The sequence below is a fragment of the Anguilla anguilla genome, chromosome 1 (assembly GCF_013347855.1).
Source record: "Anguilla anguilla isolate fAngAng1 chromosome 1, fAngAng1.pri, whole genome shotgun sequence".
NCBI classification, from domain to species: Eukaryota; Metazoa; Chordata; class Actinopteri; order Anguilliformes; family Anguillidae; genus Anguilla; species Anguilla anguilla.
Window position 1 is genome coordinate 77,605,840 of NC_049201.1, and position 16,138 is coordinate 77,621,977.

At 48.1% G+C, this 16,138-nt stretch overlaps 1 protein-coding gene across 1 annotated transcript in view; it reads left to right on the plus strand.

The window, feature by feature from the left end:
• The first annotated feature begins 6,538 nt into the window (after positions 1-6,538).
• The window catches only part of ldlrap1b (low density lipoprotein receptor adaptor protein 1b), a 55,738-nt gene continuing 46,138 nt past the window's right edge, over positions 6,539-16,138 (plus strand). Inside the window, exon 1 of the mRNA XM_035389022.1 lies at positions 6,539-6,880. Within this exon, the coding sequence (XP_035244913.1) occupies positions 6,796-6,880 (85 nt within the window). The 5' untranslated portion in view covers positions 6,539-6,795. The remainder of the gene's footprint in view (positions 6,881-16,138) is intronic.

Sequence of the window (16,138 nt, forward strand, 5' to 3'; positions counted from 1 at the left end):
AAATGGGGCTGTAACTAAGACGTTTCAGACAGCAGTGCAGTATAGTAGTAAGAGAAATGGGCCTGTAATCCAGGTTTCAGACAGCAGTGCAGTATAGTAGTAAGAGAAATGGGCCTGTAATCCAGGTTTCAGACAGCAGTGCAGTATAGTGGTAAGAGAAATGGGGCTGTAACTAAGACGTTTCAGACAGCAGTGCAGTATATTGGTAAGAGAAATGGGGCTGTAACTAAGACGTTTCAGACAGCAGTGCAGTATAGTAGTAAGAGAAATGGGCCTGTAATCCAGGTTTCAGACAGCAGTGCAGTATAGTGGTAAGAGAAATGGGCCTGTAATCCAGGTTTCAGACAGCAGTGCAGTATATTGGTAAGAGAAATGGGGCTGTAACTCAGGTTTCAGGTTTGAAGTCCAAGATTGGGCAATGCTGTAGTACCCTTGGGCAAAGGGGCTGAACCAAAATTACTTGAACAAACATCCAGCTGTATAATCAGTATTTAAACCATAGAAACTATATGAATCTTCTGGATTTTGATGTCTCTATGGGCGTAAATACATAAATAAAATTATAGCTGTAGATAATGTGTGGCTGATGGACTAAAAATTCAACGTGGAATCCAGTTCAAGTCAAATGAAAGAGTTTCTTCATCACTTCTCTGTGGGGATCTTGTAGACACGTATACATATAACCACTTAAAGCTTCACTCTACCTACAAAAAATGCAACTGTCGAAGCGTGATATTCCTGTTGTCTTAGATACGCTAGACAAAACCACAAACTTCGAGAAGGCGAAGAAGTTCAGGCTCGGCTGTGGAGTGGCCTACGGGTTTGGAATTCGGAAGGAAGCACCGGGGCTGTGTCTGTTTTGTTGCGATCGCTTGGGAGCGGCGATAAGGGGCAGCAGCATTATGTTCTCTTTTGTCCTTGGACCAGTAAACATCTCGGTTCAGACTGCAGTGTGTTCCAAAGTGCTGGAGCGAAACCTTGAAACCTGGACAAAATGGCTCGCGCGTGCGTGTGAGAGACAGAGACTAAATGTGTGCGTGCATGCGTGTGTGTGTGTATGCATGTGTGTGCGTGCATGAGTGTGTGTGAGAGACAGACACTGGATCAGTGTGTGCGTGTGTGTGTGTGTGTGTGCGTACGTGTGCACGTGTGTCAGAAACAGAGACTGCATCAGTGTGTGTGTGTGTGTGTGTGTGTGTGTGTGTGTGTGTGTGTGTGTGTGTGTGTGTACGACTTTTCAAATGCTTTAGTTTTTAACAAAATTCTAGAATGCGCCTCTCCCGCTAGCTGCGCCCCCCTCCCCCCCCGGTCCCGGTGCGGGGCTGTGGTTCTCTGCCGCACGGCAGCTCAGACGGCGACGGCGCCTCCTCCTCTGATCTTCGGCGCGTGTGTGTGTTCCGTCTCCTCTCCCCCGTCCCGTCCCTCCTCGCTGACGGCTCAGGAGGGCCGCATTCCGCAAACCCGGCTCTCCGAGATTCCGGCGCCGGTGACGGGGCTCAGACGGAAACACGACGCGCCGTCTCGCTTGCACACACACACACACACACACACACAGGCAGCGATGCAGTCACACACACACACACACACACACACACACACACACACAGGCAGCGATGCAGTCACACACACACACACACACACACACACACACAGGCAGCGATGCAGTCACACACACACACACACACACACACACACACACACACACAGGCAGCGATGCAGTCACACACACACACACACACACACAGGCATGCACTCACGCACGCACACACACAGGCAGCGATGCAGCCACACACACACACACACACACAGGCAGCGATGCAGCCACACACACACACACACACACACAGGCAGCGATGCAGCCACACACACACACACACACACACACACACACACACACACACACAGGCAGCGATGCAGTCACACACACACACACACACACACACACACACACACACAGGCAGCGATGCAGTCACACACACACACACACACACACACACACACACAGGCAGCGATGCAGTCACACACACACACACACACACACAGGCATGCACTCACGCACGCACACACACAGGCAGCGATGCAGCCACACACACACACACACAGGCAGCGATGCAGCCACACACACACACACACACACACAGGCAGCGATGCAGCCACACACACACACACACACACACACACACAGGCAGCGATGCAGTCACACACACACACACACACACACAGGCATGCACTCACGCACGCACACACACACACACAGGCATGCAGCCACACACACACACACACACACACACACAGGCAGCGATGCAGTCACACACACACACACACACACACACACACAGGCAGCGATGCAGCCACACACACACACACACACACACACACACACAGGCAGCGATGCAGCCACACACACACACACACAGGCAGCGATGCAGCCACACACACACACACACACACACACACAGGCAGCGATGCAGCCACACACACACACACACACACACACAGGCAGCGATGCAGCCACACACACACACACACACAGGCAGCGATGCAGCCACACACACACACACACACACACACAGGCAGCGATGCAGCCACACACACACACACACACAGGCAGCGATGCAGTCACACACACACACACACACACACACACACAGGCAGCGATGCAGTCACACGTGCACGTACGCATTAGCAGCCACACACACACACACACACACAGGCAGCGATGCAGTCACACACACACACACACACACACACACACACAGGCAGCGATGCAGTCACACACACACACACACACACACACACAGGCAGCGATGCAGCCACACACACACACACACACACACACATAGGCAGCGATGCAGTCACACGTGCACGTACGCATTAGCAGCCACACACACACACACACACACATACAGGCATGTATGCATGCACTCACGCACGCACGCACACACACAGGCATGCACTCATGTACACGCACACACAGGTATGCACTCACGCACGCACACACACAGTCATGCACTCACGCACGCACACACAGTCATGCACGCACGCACGCACACACACAGTCATGCACTCACGCACGCACGCACACACACAGTCATGCACTCACGCACGCATGCATTTCAGGTAAGGTAATAAATGCCCAGTAAATCTGGCCGTCAGTTAGTCAGTATTCAGTCAGAGTCTTTCCTTAGATGGTTTATTTTAAGTTTTGTTCCTGCTCACTCCATTCTTAAGCCCTATTCTGACGGGATGGGTTTTACCAAAGGATGTCCTGTACTGTATTTTTTTTTTTTACTTATTATGTGGGTAATTCCAGCGGAGTGTTCTGACGGGATTTTAAAAAATTCACAGTAACCCCACCCCAATTACTGACACTGCTATGTTGGATATCGAAACTTCCAGTAGCTATGAAAATTTATTTTTTTAAAAGTGGCACATTTTGTGGCAAATTACTGATGTCTATTCACACCGGACTAGTATTACCAGAGGATCTTGGTTACCTACACCCACCCCCCCCCCCCCCAAAAAAAAGAAAAAGAAAAAACTAAGTCGTTGAGTCCAGGAAATTTTCTTTGCAGCCAGGAAAAAAAATTTCCAACATGGCAGATTTTGACAGGATTAAGATCACAGGAGTGGAATAGTAATAATTCCAATTACAGCACACATCCGCGGATAAAACTAATCCCGTCAGAAGAGGGCTTTATTATTATTTTTTCTCCCAGAGAAACATCCCCCAGGTGTGGTGTGTAAATGTGTGCTGCCACACGTCTCTCCCAAAACCAAACACAGCGGGATGCAGCTAACGGGGTCCGGCCAGTGCTCTGAGAGACACACACACCGTTTGGAGGAGAGCATAAAACACCTTTCAAATATTTACACCTCCAGAACTCCAGCAGACAGCCGTTAGCACGCGCAACATGCATAGCTAACATTCTTTTTAAACGCGTCCCATCTGTACGGCTGGATATTTATAGAAGGTGCTCAGGTTAAGTACCTTAGCTCGGGGGTACATCTGCGGCTCCCGACAGGGGGGGGAGAGTGGTGGGGGGGTGGGGGGGGGGCGGGTCAAACCAACAGCCACGGGGTTCAAGCCCAGTTCTCCAAACATTTTATTACACCGCCGCACACAATACTACTCACTTTGATGGCAAAAAGCCTGCGTTTCTTCACTTCTTCACTGCGCGAACCTGAACGGGGTGAAAGTGGCAGCCATTTCACACGGCCTGTTAAGCTGCTCGTAAAGTGTTTCTGGAGTTTTCTGGACTCGATTTAAACCTTTTAGGGCAGAAACTTTCAACTTGCACCCAGAGCATCGAATGTGACCAATCATGGCCATGTGATCATTAAGAGGCAAAAAGTATTATTTTATTTTATCTATTTATTTTAAAGACCGTCCAGGTCTCCATCCATCTGAACGGTAACAGTATATCTCACACTATAATGACAAAATAGAATAATAAAAAAACGGGCATGCTTTCAAAGGGCATCTTTGTTTACCCGTGAGTGCAACACATCTACTACTACAGTATGTGGGAAATGTTCGGTTTGTGTGCCGTGAAAAAAAAAAACAAAAAAAAAAGTGGGTCCCCTTGGAAGTCGTAATTGTATAACCCTGATTTAGTGCGCTATTTGTGCGGAACTTACCGGAAAACCTTTCCTACTCTGCCCATTCCAGACCGGGTAAACATGCTGCTCAACCCCCCAAGCGCCCCCCCCCCGCCCCCCCATCCCATCTTTGAGACTCTTTGGCGGGCACATTTTGGTTATCAGGGAGCTGCGTTTGCCCCCCGGCCCCGTTGGGGCTTTTTCTGATGAAGAATACCCCCGTTACACTCACATGGGCCTCTGGATTTAAGGTAGTCATGCTAGGCTGGTTCTGTTTTTCGAAAAATACACCCCCTCCCCCCCCCCCCACTTCGTAGGCTTCTATTTTCTTGAGGCTCCCAAAGGCATTCGTGCAGAACAAAATGGAGAAGAGGAGGTTGTGGGGTCAGTCCGCAACAGTCTCTGTCACACTGTCTTGGGTGATAGGCAAGTGAGCATAAAACACACACACACACACACACACACTCAGTCTCGCACGCGTGCGCATTCACACATTGACACACACACTCTCACGCGCGCGCACACAAACACACACACACACACACACACCATCGATCGGAGACAAAGTGACAACTTACAGGGGCAGTTTGCCAAAAACAATTTTGATGCAACCATGTTTCCACTTAACCTATCCATCCAGGTAGTTTCACTAAGATTCGATGAGCTTTCTTTGATATCCACTGCAGCTCACCTTGATACAACGGACCTCAACGGGGACCAATTTTTGTGGTGCTCAAAGTGCCAAAAAACTTACATTTGAAAAACTCAACAGCCTCCTTCCAAGTATAGTGACATGGTTACCTCCACAGACCTTGTCGCGCTGCACAGTCTCAACCAAAAAAAACGACTTTCTACCGAAGTATGCCCACCGTGTATATCCGGGCAAAGTCTCAACCACGAGCATGCCAGCAATCCTGGGGCATGGTGCCAGCACTGTAAAAACTATCTTTTTAAAACAATGATTTGGGGATTGGGGAACCCGAGAGTGTGGTTTTTTTTTCGAGGTCTCTGTTCAGGTTTGAGCAGAACTATACAGGTATACAAAACAGATGCAGTCGTTGGATGAGATCAAGGTTTTGAATGTACGTCCGTATTATGATATTGTGAACATTAAAAACATTTATTAATAAAAAAAGAAAGAAAAAAAGAAGAAGAAAAAAAAAACATCGCAGAAGACCTGTCCTGTTGCGAACCTGAATAATAACAGAGCACAATAGACTATTGTATTATAGGCTGCAAGGCCACGGGTGCTGACAGATTAGAGTGCCTTCTCCAGCTGTATGGCAATGCCCAGGCTGCTAGCTCCAGCTACATAACAGTTTGAGCCAATCCAGGTTGTAGTACAAGCAGTGGCCTATAGTGCAGTCTTTGGACGCCAGTGTTCATCGGAGATAAATCTAATGTCCCGTGCGATCGGTCGTTTTCTTCTAGAAAGCCAACTGACATCTGTTAGTTTTCAACGGGTCAAGCTTTTACTGGAGAGAGTGCGCAACAGGAATACTCCTCCGCGGGGTGTTCAGTGGTTATTGCCCGGGCCGTCTTCAATAGTCTTAAAAAATGTTCAAAGCAACACGTTTCTTCACTTCACGAGTTCAGATCAGTGTAATACGAGAGGCTCACACTAAACAGATAGTGACATTGAATTGTGTTTGTGAACAAACAAACAAAAAAACAAACAAGAAAAACCGTGTGTTTTCATTCTTATTACAAGCAAGTTATCAACTTAATATCAAAGACAATTTGTCGATGCTGGTCAGTGTCTTTTGTTGACGTGTGGATTATTTCAGATAATCGTGGAGTAAAATCGCGCAGTATACATAAGACAATTATTTTATATGCCTCTCAACAAAATCACGCACGCAGAACTGTCGAACGACGCCGTACTCGGCGTGTTATTAGTTCCTTACAACAGCACATCGGTGGACTCCCTCCAGCGGATACTCGGATATTACAACTTTAGTAGACACACGTCATGTACATTATCCCGTTGATTTACATAAATAACACCGCCCATGTGGGGCGAAACGTGATAATCCTCCGACTCGGGTGACTTTTTAAAAGGAGGAAAAAAAAGAAGAGAAACCTAAAAAGTTTGAGAGAGTGAGCGTGGCAGAGTGTACAGTTCCTCGAGCTGCGGTCAACGAAAGCCGGCGCTGGGTGGACTCTTCTTACCCTGTTTTTGGATTATAAAGTATGGATGCTTTGAAGTCGGCAGGAAGGGCCATTATTCGGAGTCCGAGTCTCGCTAAACAGTCATGGGGTTCTGGAAAACACAAAAGTAAGTTGTTTTTTTAAGTAATTTTATTTTGCTAGACGACGTTACTCGTGTTGCTCGTCCACAAACAACCGTATGATAGTCAGCTTGCTATAATGTGCGCTTGTTTAAGATTAGCGTGCTTGATCGTTCCTCTTACAACGTGTCTCACTGCACTTCTACAAAGTTGGATTGTCAGGTAAGCACACGTTAGCTAGTTAGCTATGAAACATTGTAACACTCACCGTTTTCAGCGAGAAATATGTTTTGTGTAGTTACACTGCTAACGTTAACGCTAGCTAACGTGCATGTAGCTGGATACGCGTCAGCTGTGACTGGCTGTCTTGCAAGCTATCTTGTGTTCGCCTGCTAATTTGATCAAATGCAATATTGTGAAAGCGATGTTCTCCGGTGAGCCATCTGGCCAGCTAGGTAGTTAACTAGCCTACCTGTTCACGTGAAGTGAATGCATTGCAGTTCGAGCTGAAATACTATGTACTGAGTCGTTGCTTATGTCGGGAAAAGTCAACTAGCTAGCTGCGTTACTGTAGGTAGCCAGGCACATTTGGATTAATGTCTTTGTTGGCCCCTGCCCTCGCACATTCTGTATTTGTGGACCGAATGCAATTGACTGTCTCCAACAACGATGCGTTCGTTGCATGTTTACCAATACAAAGCACTGCACGCGAACAAAAAAAATAAATGGAACGGCGCGTAACGAGCTGGGTTTATGCAGGTTTCCAAGCTATATGATTGGACATATAATTGATGTATTTCAGAAATCCTTGACCGTCATATAGATTGATGGTTCGCTACCGTGTCTCTAACTGCAATAAATTGTGCAGGAATTGCCGTGGGTCGCTGGAGGTTTCAGAAAGGTGAATCCATCTTGCTGATACTTCACATATCTCAATCGCAGTGTAACACACGGCTGGTTATTATTCATAGGCTACTAGTGGTAGGTTCCACGATGCACAGGTTTTGAACAGTGTTTGATCAGTGGTCGTGATCTACTCCCGACTTCCCGACCGGCCCGTTGCATTCCTAACTTTTGATAGACTGTTCTGAATGTCCAACAGTCAAAAGATGTATTAAGGACGGAATAAAATGGTGGAAATGTAAGCACTGCACGCGCGGTTGATGGAGAATGATACGAAATTCTGCTTTCATTCTCCGGTTCGCGGAATCCGAGAAATTCCCAAGATAGATGGTCTTTCCATTTATAATATGTGGGTGGAATCGGAAGCGTGACTGGTTGCGTTACACCCAGAATCTCGCCACGTCACCCAACTGTGATTGATAAGAGTTTACCACTTAATAAGTTGAAGATGGAGTAAGGCTAATAGCACTAGAATTGTCAAACTGACTGGATTCACTCTCGATCGTTTGAATGGTTCGTAGAAGCACAGGGGCACTGGGGGAAACGGTCCTGGGGGTGAAATGGGATTGGCACAGGGGGAAAGGCGGTATACTTCGCAGGGAACGGTTGGTGTTTGCTGTCTGTGCGTGGACTGCAGGAGTCTTGGCAACGCGTTGTTTGTCCCACAAGCCACATGTTTGTTTAGAAAAAGCGAATGGGACAGTCCGCTGTATACAACTACCGTATCTCTCTAAGGCAGTTGTTCTACCAAAGGCATTCTTTTTTATTCGTTGCGTCAGTTTTCACCCATCGCGCTTTTTCTTAGAAACTGTAAGCACGTTGCCACTCTGACACTGACAGCGACCAATGACATTCACAGTGAACACGACCGCTCTAATAGTTATCATTAATTTGGTATTGTGGAGTGATAAAAGCGTCATTGTTATAGGCTAGATACGCATTAGGTCGTTTCGTTTTTATGGTGGCAATACGGTACTGTGTTAGGAACCACATTGCCGTTTTGAAACTCAGTTCAGAAACGCCACCTGTTATTTGATCTTGGGAAGGTTGTCATTGGGTTGGGCATTCTTCTTCGTAGTGTCACCGGGCAAGGCACTGCTTCGGTGTCTGGTTGATTGTAATTTCGAATGTTTAAGACACGACTCATGCACACTTTTGCACCTTTTCATTGATCACTGAAAACCAATTAATTGTTAACCCCCCCCATACCCCCCCCCCCCGCCCAAAAAAAAAGCATTTCTCTCAAAGACACGACGTTTACAGTGGTGCCGCACGTGCCACCCAGCACCAGCCTTCACTCCGCGGACTCGATCACCGTATTTGTGTTTCCCAGTGGGGGCGATAATGCCCATTGTCTCTAAGCTGCTCTCCAGTTCCAAATCTCTCTTGGCCAAAAGCACCCCGTGGCTAATTAGCATTCTGGGAGCTTATTCCCATAGCCATGGTGACCGGCAGTGTGGAGGTTAGGTCTTCATTGTTTTTCCTCAGTCGCCCTTAACCTCGCCTAGTGCCAGTCTTGTGTCATTCTTGGCTATAAACCCGTGAGTGTGTGTGAGTGTGTTAGGTTGTGGAGGGGGGATTTGCTCTTTTTTCAGGCTGTGTGACGACAGTCTCCGAACTAGCCCGTGTTCTCGGCGTTTCCTGGTTCCAAGATGTTGTCTGGTGCTCGTGCATTTCACAGGACTCAATGCATTAAGCAAATTGTATATATATATATTTCTTTCCACATGTAGCTTATTTGAAATTGTTTTACTCTGTCAGCCTGGACGATCCCCGAGGATTAATTTTACCAATATTTAAATGGTTTAAATTAAAGTGGGTGGTCCAGGTGTGATGGTGGTACAATAGAAATGACTTGCCCCTTTGCTTTGACTAGGTAATCTCACAATGTCAGCGGTAACTTTTTCAATATCGTTCTTAATCTATGCCCATGCTGTGCGATAATAATTGGATAATTACTTCACCCGATCATGAATCAATAAGACAGTGTTTTTGGGCCACCTGTGTTTCCCCACTCCCTGCACATTTTGTTTAATCGCGGCATTTATACACAGGATGCCATGGAAGTCCGGTCAGAACGGTGATTGACTGGTGTGCGGGGGCCCTTTCCATTATTTCTGCACGAGCGCTTCCGGCGGGAGCGAGCCGGGATCCGCATAGAAACGGGCTTATTTAAAACTCGTAACGGAAAGGAAGTGCTCCTCGAACCAGGATCGCTTCGGGTGAAGGAGAAACAGGGCTACTTAGCAGTTTGTAAGTACTGCTAAGTAGCCCTGTTGCCCCGCCCCCCCCCCCCCCCGCACACACAAGCCTTTTATGTAGATGGACCTCCTAGAGCTAAGGTCAGGTTGTATGTAGGCTATATTAAGCCCATATTAAAAAAAAAAAAAAAAAAAAAATGTAATTATTTAAAGCATTTTTTCAAAAAATGTACCTAAATTAGCTTGGACTGTGATGACTGTGTGCCACAAATGTGATTGACTTAATAAATAACCGGCACTATTAATTAAAAAATAAAATTACACATTCACATCAACAACAATTTGGTCATCTTGACGTGTGTGTGTCACAGCCTTTGTGTCCTGTATTCAGGTTAGAAGGTGCCGGCAGCCTTACCCAGAGGCCCTGTCTGTGGCTTTGGGCTTAGCCAGTGAGTGGCCCTTGCCTAAGCTGGGAGCTGCGGAAACACACTCCGACTAAGTCGTAGTATGGACCTAGATGACGTAAAACGACGCGTTTTGTGGAGAAAGCGAAACTCCGCCTTGACTGACGTCAGTGTGGAGACCACCTGTGGTTGGTCTGAATTAGTCACATAGGTGGCTGCGTTGGCTGCGTCCAGTTGAGCAGATGAACATGCCGTCGTCTTTCTTAAAAAAAAAAAAAAAAAAAAAGTTTAAATTTTTTTGCAGCGCTAAATAACCTAAAAAGCGACTTCGAAATCGTCCGCGTCCATCTGTCCGCGGCTATTGCTGTTGCTTTCTGTGTTTCGGCGTGCCAAACGTTGTCACATCTGAGTTTCCTGTGGTTATCACAACCGCAGAATTTGAATCTGCCCCCCCCCCCTGCCACCGTCTTCCCCTGCGTGGGTGTGGGAACTGTCACTAATAAACGCGCCGTTCAAAGCCGTGATGAGCACACGCACGTTAGCATGCGGCGGCGCCGCCGCGTCTCCGTCAGGCTGAGGTTTCGATTTCACCTGAGCTCACCCTCAGCACGGGGTGATCTCTCCCACCTTTAGGCCCCATTAATCGCTCAGGGGCAGCGGTCCTGTCCCGGGCCCCGCTGTGACTGCAGCGTCCGGTCTCTCTCTCTCAGTGAGCGCCTCTCGTCGCTGCCGCTGTGAATCCTGATGCTCCTGCTGTACCCCCCCCCCTCCCCCACCCCTTCTGCGACCCCCCCCCCCCCCCCCCCACCCCCACCACGCCAACGGTTTTATAATGTTCATGGGCATAATTTTTCCCCCCCCCTCCATTTAAAATTTTTATATATTTAATTATTTTTTTACATTTAGAATTTTATGGCTGGTTTTTTATGTAAATGTTATTTTATTATACCTCTTGGGTGCTTTTTACAAGGAGGCCATTTATGTCCAGCTTTTCAACTTTTAATATTTTGTGCTTACTATCTCCCCACCCGCTCCCCCCCCCCCCCCCCCCCCATAATGATTCTGCATTTTGCTGCCCCTGAGGGTGGGTGCGGGGGCCTTTCCCTCTATGCAGAGCGGGCTCCTGATCTGTGTCCCGTGGAGTTTTTTTTGCGCGTCCGACGGCGCCCCCCCCCGTTCTTCATCGAACCCGCGAACGGAAGAAGCCCTGGCGCGTGGGGCCGCGTGTCGATCCCGCCGTGGGGCTCGGTCAAAGTGCGCCGTCGCCAATCGACCGGCTCTGAACTTTCCTCTCCTCTCCCCTCTCGCCGATCCCGTCCCGCCGCCGCCGCCGCGGCGCGTTAGCGGTCATGGCGACCAGCGGTCGAAGGCGGAGCTTCGGCTGGGTCCTCTGCGGCCGTCAATCAAGACGCACGCGTGTGGGGGGAAAAACCCGCTGACCTCATAATTTGTTTTTCTTACGGCCGCGGATGGACTTTAGAAGCGGACTGTCCCGCCGCGTTGCGGCTGCCTGATGTCGTCCGCATTTGCATTTTCGATTTTGCTGCTGTTGTAATTCGGGTTGTGACGTTGCACTGGGGGCAGAAATGACCTCGGCTGTCTGGCTGGATCGCTTCCTGGCCAGGACTTGTGCAATAGAGTCCTATGCGCTACCTAGATTAGTTGACGCCTTGTTATTCACAGTAATGCAGTTAATCTGGTTGTTTAATTTCATAGGAACAGCGCTCAATAACTCAGTAAAATCATTTTATATGTCAAAAATGTGCGTTGTATCTTTATTACAGAGATGTGGGGTTACCGCTCTTGCACATGATCACCCATCCCACCACCCTCCACCCCCTGCCAAAAAATAAATAAAAAGACTGTATTGCTCTCAAACCCATCCAAATTGTAATGAAGATCGCCTCTTGTCCTGCAGACTTTTATTTTATAGTGTTGTAAAGTCTCAAGATATTTACTACTCTTGCCAGATCTGATTCTACTGTATTCTGGGTATTGGAGTTCAGGTGGCCTGTTTGTCACTGTGAGGTAGTGGCGGTCACCGGCTTAGTTGTTTGCAAAGGCGCGTAAAGATTATGTCATCAGGCCGCGCCTCTGCCTTAAGGCTTTCACAGAGGAAACGCATTCACGTGCAGGCTGAACTGTGCTAAGGCAATGTCCTGCGAAACAATGGCTTTTTCCAGGGAACCAATGCCTTTTTCCAGGGAAACAATCTTTTTTTTTTTTCCCCTAAGGAGCTGTTTGGTGGAAAAAGAATAGGTGTTTTACACCTGTGCATGACAGGAATATCAGAGAGCGGGAGGAAAAACGTGTTCTCTCTTCCGGGCCTTGGCGATTAATTTGCTGAGCCCCCCTGTGAGTTGTGTAGTTGTGAGTCACTCATGTCAGGTTTTGCAGCAGTTTTTTTTTTTTTTGGTAAGCTCAAAAAGGAGAGGCAGAGCGGGTGGGATTTTCTTAAGGGAGGGCAGGCAAGCAGGGCATTGTGGGTCATGATCGAGGCACGTGACCATTGTTAACGGGCTTTAAAAACACTCTCAAATCTCTCTCTCTCTCTCTGTCTCTCTCTCCCTCCCTCTCTCTTTCCCTCTCTCTCTTTCCCTCCCGCTCTTTCCCTCCCTCCCTCTCTCTTCCCTCTCTCTTTCCCTCCCTCCCTCTCTCTTCCCCCCTCTCTCTCTCTCTCTCTCCCCCCCTCTCTCTCTCTCTCTCTCTCTCTCTCCCCCCCTCTCTCTATATATATATATCCCTCTCTCTCTCTCTCTAAACTTTAGCTTGTTTGCTGCCTCTTGAGGAAGGCCCGCGGGGCCCCTGTTGTAATGGGAGTTTATTTACGAGCCTTGCTGGACAGGTTGTGCCGGGCGTGGGCCCCTCCGGGTTTATTTATCGGCTGGCTGTCCGTCGCTCGGGAACGGCCGTGAATCAGGGGAAAAAGATAGAGAGAGGCCTCTCGGAGCCAAACGCGCCCTCGCATTAGAGGGACACTCTGGAATTCTCTCAGACTATTCAAGGAAAAAAAAAAAAACCTCGTTTTTTTTAAATTGGTCCCCCCCCCCCCCACTTCCCAAATTGCTCTTTCCATTAGCGCAAAGCCATACTAGCGGTTTGCCTCCCTGCAGGAATTTGGGGTCAGCGGGTGGCGAGATGGCAGCAAATCAGTTGTGTTCCGTGAGGACTGGAAAAGCCAGTATCTCCCCGAAAGAGGGGAAAAACACTTTGCAGGGGAGTCTGTCAGGCTGTCGGTCTGTCCTTCAGTCCTGTGTAGAACACCCCAATAGTATTTGTTGGCCTGTGTCACAGATGTCACTGAGTCACAGACTTGCATGCGTGACCTCCAAGATAACAAGCACGTAACCAACGGTTACCAGACCAACGGCGCAACTCACTTCCTCAGACACGTTTTAGCTGGCACCACCTGCGCATGTGTCCCACAAAACGTCCCTCAGCGGTTGTCCGTGAGTGAGCGAGCGAGCGACCGCAATTTTGTCATGCATAGCCCACGGCGGCGGTTCCTGCGCGCTGTGGGGAAAAACACATTTACCCAGCAGCCACTGCTGTATTACTGCTGCTGGAGCACTGCGGAAACTTGTGCAGGTGGAGCAGGCAGACGGAAGTAATCCCATTGACCAGCACTTAAACAATCAATGACAGCTGCTGGCTAATGAGCTAACTCACCTCCTGTGATTATTTTTTGTTTTTTTTGTTTTTTTTTGGTTAAAATCAGCTGACCTAGTGGCTCTTGTGGACCGGGGTTGCTATTAGCAACTGTGACCCTCTGTGCTGGTCTGTGGTCCATAGGCTGAATGTTAGACTTTGGGGCCCCTGTAGCTGGGATTGTTATATACTCCAGTAGTGTAGTTAAGTGGTGCTAGAGGGGCTTTCCATTTTTTCTTTTTCAGACTTCCAATGTGTCCGTTGATTGGGCAACTTTCTCCTGTACAAGTTGCTGAAACCTGGCGCATGCCTCTGTCCTGGAATACTTGCAAGTTGCTTACCTAGCACATGCCTTCATGCCTTTAAATTCCTGAGTGGGCATTGACTGGAGCAATCCCTTCTGAACCCTTTCCTGCCCCGAAGGTGTGCTGGCACGGTCTCTCCGTGGAGTAGAACCCGTGACCTCCTGGTCCCATGCTCTGCTCCCACCACGCTGACTGTGGCACAGTGCAGATCCTCCCCTTTATCTTGCTCTGGGTAAAGTGTGTGTGGGGGGTGGGGGGGTGGAAGAATGCTGCGTGAGCAATCGATCGCTCTCTGTGGCGCAGTTTGGGCCAGCCAGCTACCCACAGGATGTGACCTACAGTACCGCGTCTCTACAGTCTGTCCACAGGAAGTGATGTACGTTCTTCTGTGCGCAGTGCGATGCGAGTAGGAGCAGGACATTTCCAAATATAGTGTTGAGCGAGCTTCAGCTAGAGCGCAACATCTCGTTTTTGACCAAAACAAGTGATTTATTATTTTTTTTTTGTATCTCACAATGCTACCAATGGCCGTGTAAATATTACGATCAATAAACAACACCTGTCTGATACCGAAAGATGATTGGCTCAGAGAAACAAGAGTAAATATTTTTTGTTGTGGTTCATGTCTGGGTCATTGCCCGTTTTTTTAATCTTAAAAAATAAAATAAAATCTGTGTGTTTTAGAATGCATTTATGCATGTATTTATTTTTTTTGCCTGCATTTTAAGTAAGGTGTTGGGGTTAGGTTTGGATTGCTCAGAAACATCACATGACGCCCATATCAAGAAACGACCCTTATTGCTGTCTGGACCAATGGGGTTAGTCGGAAACAAAAAGTTAAACCCACGTCAAGTAGTGGCCATTATAGCGTCTTGCAATTACTTCTGTGCGTTTTGGCTCTTGTTTTCGGTGTAAAAAAATGCAGAATCCTGCGTTGGCGTGGCCACTGAGGACGTGATCCCGGGTTCTGTGTGTAAGATCCGAGTCTCGCTGCTGAGCGATTCCAATCTAGAGTGCTTTACTACTTTTTTTTTTTTTTTTTTTGTAAAGAGGAGATTGGATGTTGATTGATTGAGTTTCGCCCGTCTCAAACTCGGGACTTAAGACGGCTATGATAAGGCTCTTATCTGTAGTAATTCCCCCCCCTCCCCCCCCCCCCCTCAAATCTCCCCAACTCATTATGTCACGGGATTGTTTGGGACGTCCGTTTTGATGGAATCCAGATGACCCGTCGTTGCCGTTACGCCACGATCGTTTGAATTCAAACGCCAACTTTGAAAAGGGTGCGCTAACGCTTTTAGTAATCTCCTCTCGGCTGTTGGTGCAGACGGATTTTTTTCTGTCTGTGTCACTCGGAATGGAAAGATACAGCAGCGCGCCTGGTTCGATGCCGAGATTAACTGGGGGGAAAATTCAAAGTTCATCACGGCTATCTGTGAGCGGGGACGCAAATGGTCTCTTTCAATGTAATCAAGGACCTCCGACCCTAATATGCTGCTCGTGTTTAAGAAGGTCGGCGCCGGCAACTTTCTGCTCTGTTATCGATTCGACGAATAAAATGTGCCTCGGTTTTGGCTTTTAAAAAAAAAAAATGTCATTGCATTACAGGCATTTAGCAGACGCTCTTATCCAGAGCGACTTGCGCAACTTTTTATCATTTTTAACGTCAGAATATTAATTTTTGAAATCACACTGACGCGACTGCTGTAGTCGGTGTGATACTGGGCTGAGGTTGGGGATGATGGTGGTGGATCTCACAGCTTTCCATTGTTGCGATTTAAAATTGATGGCAGGACGCTTAGGATTCGGGCGCCGTTGGGAAGGAATACTGAGGTGTGGAAGTG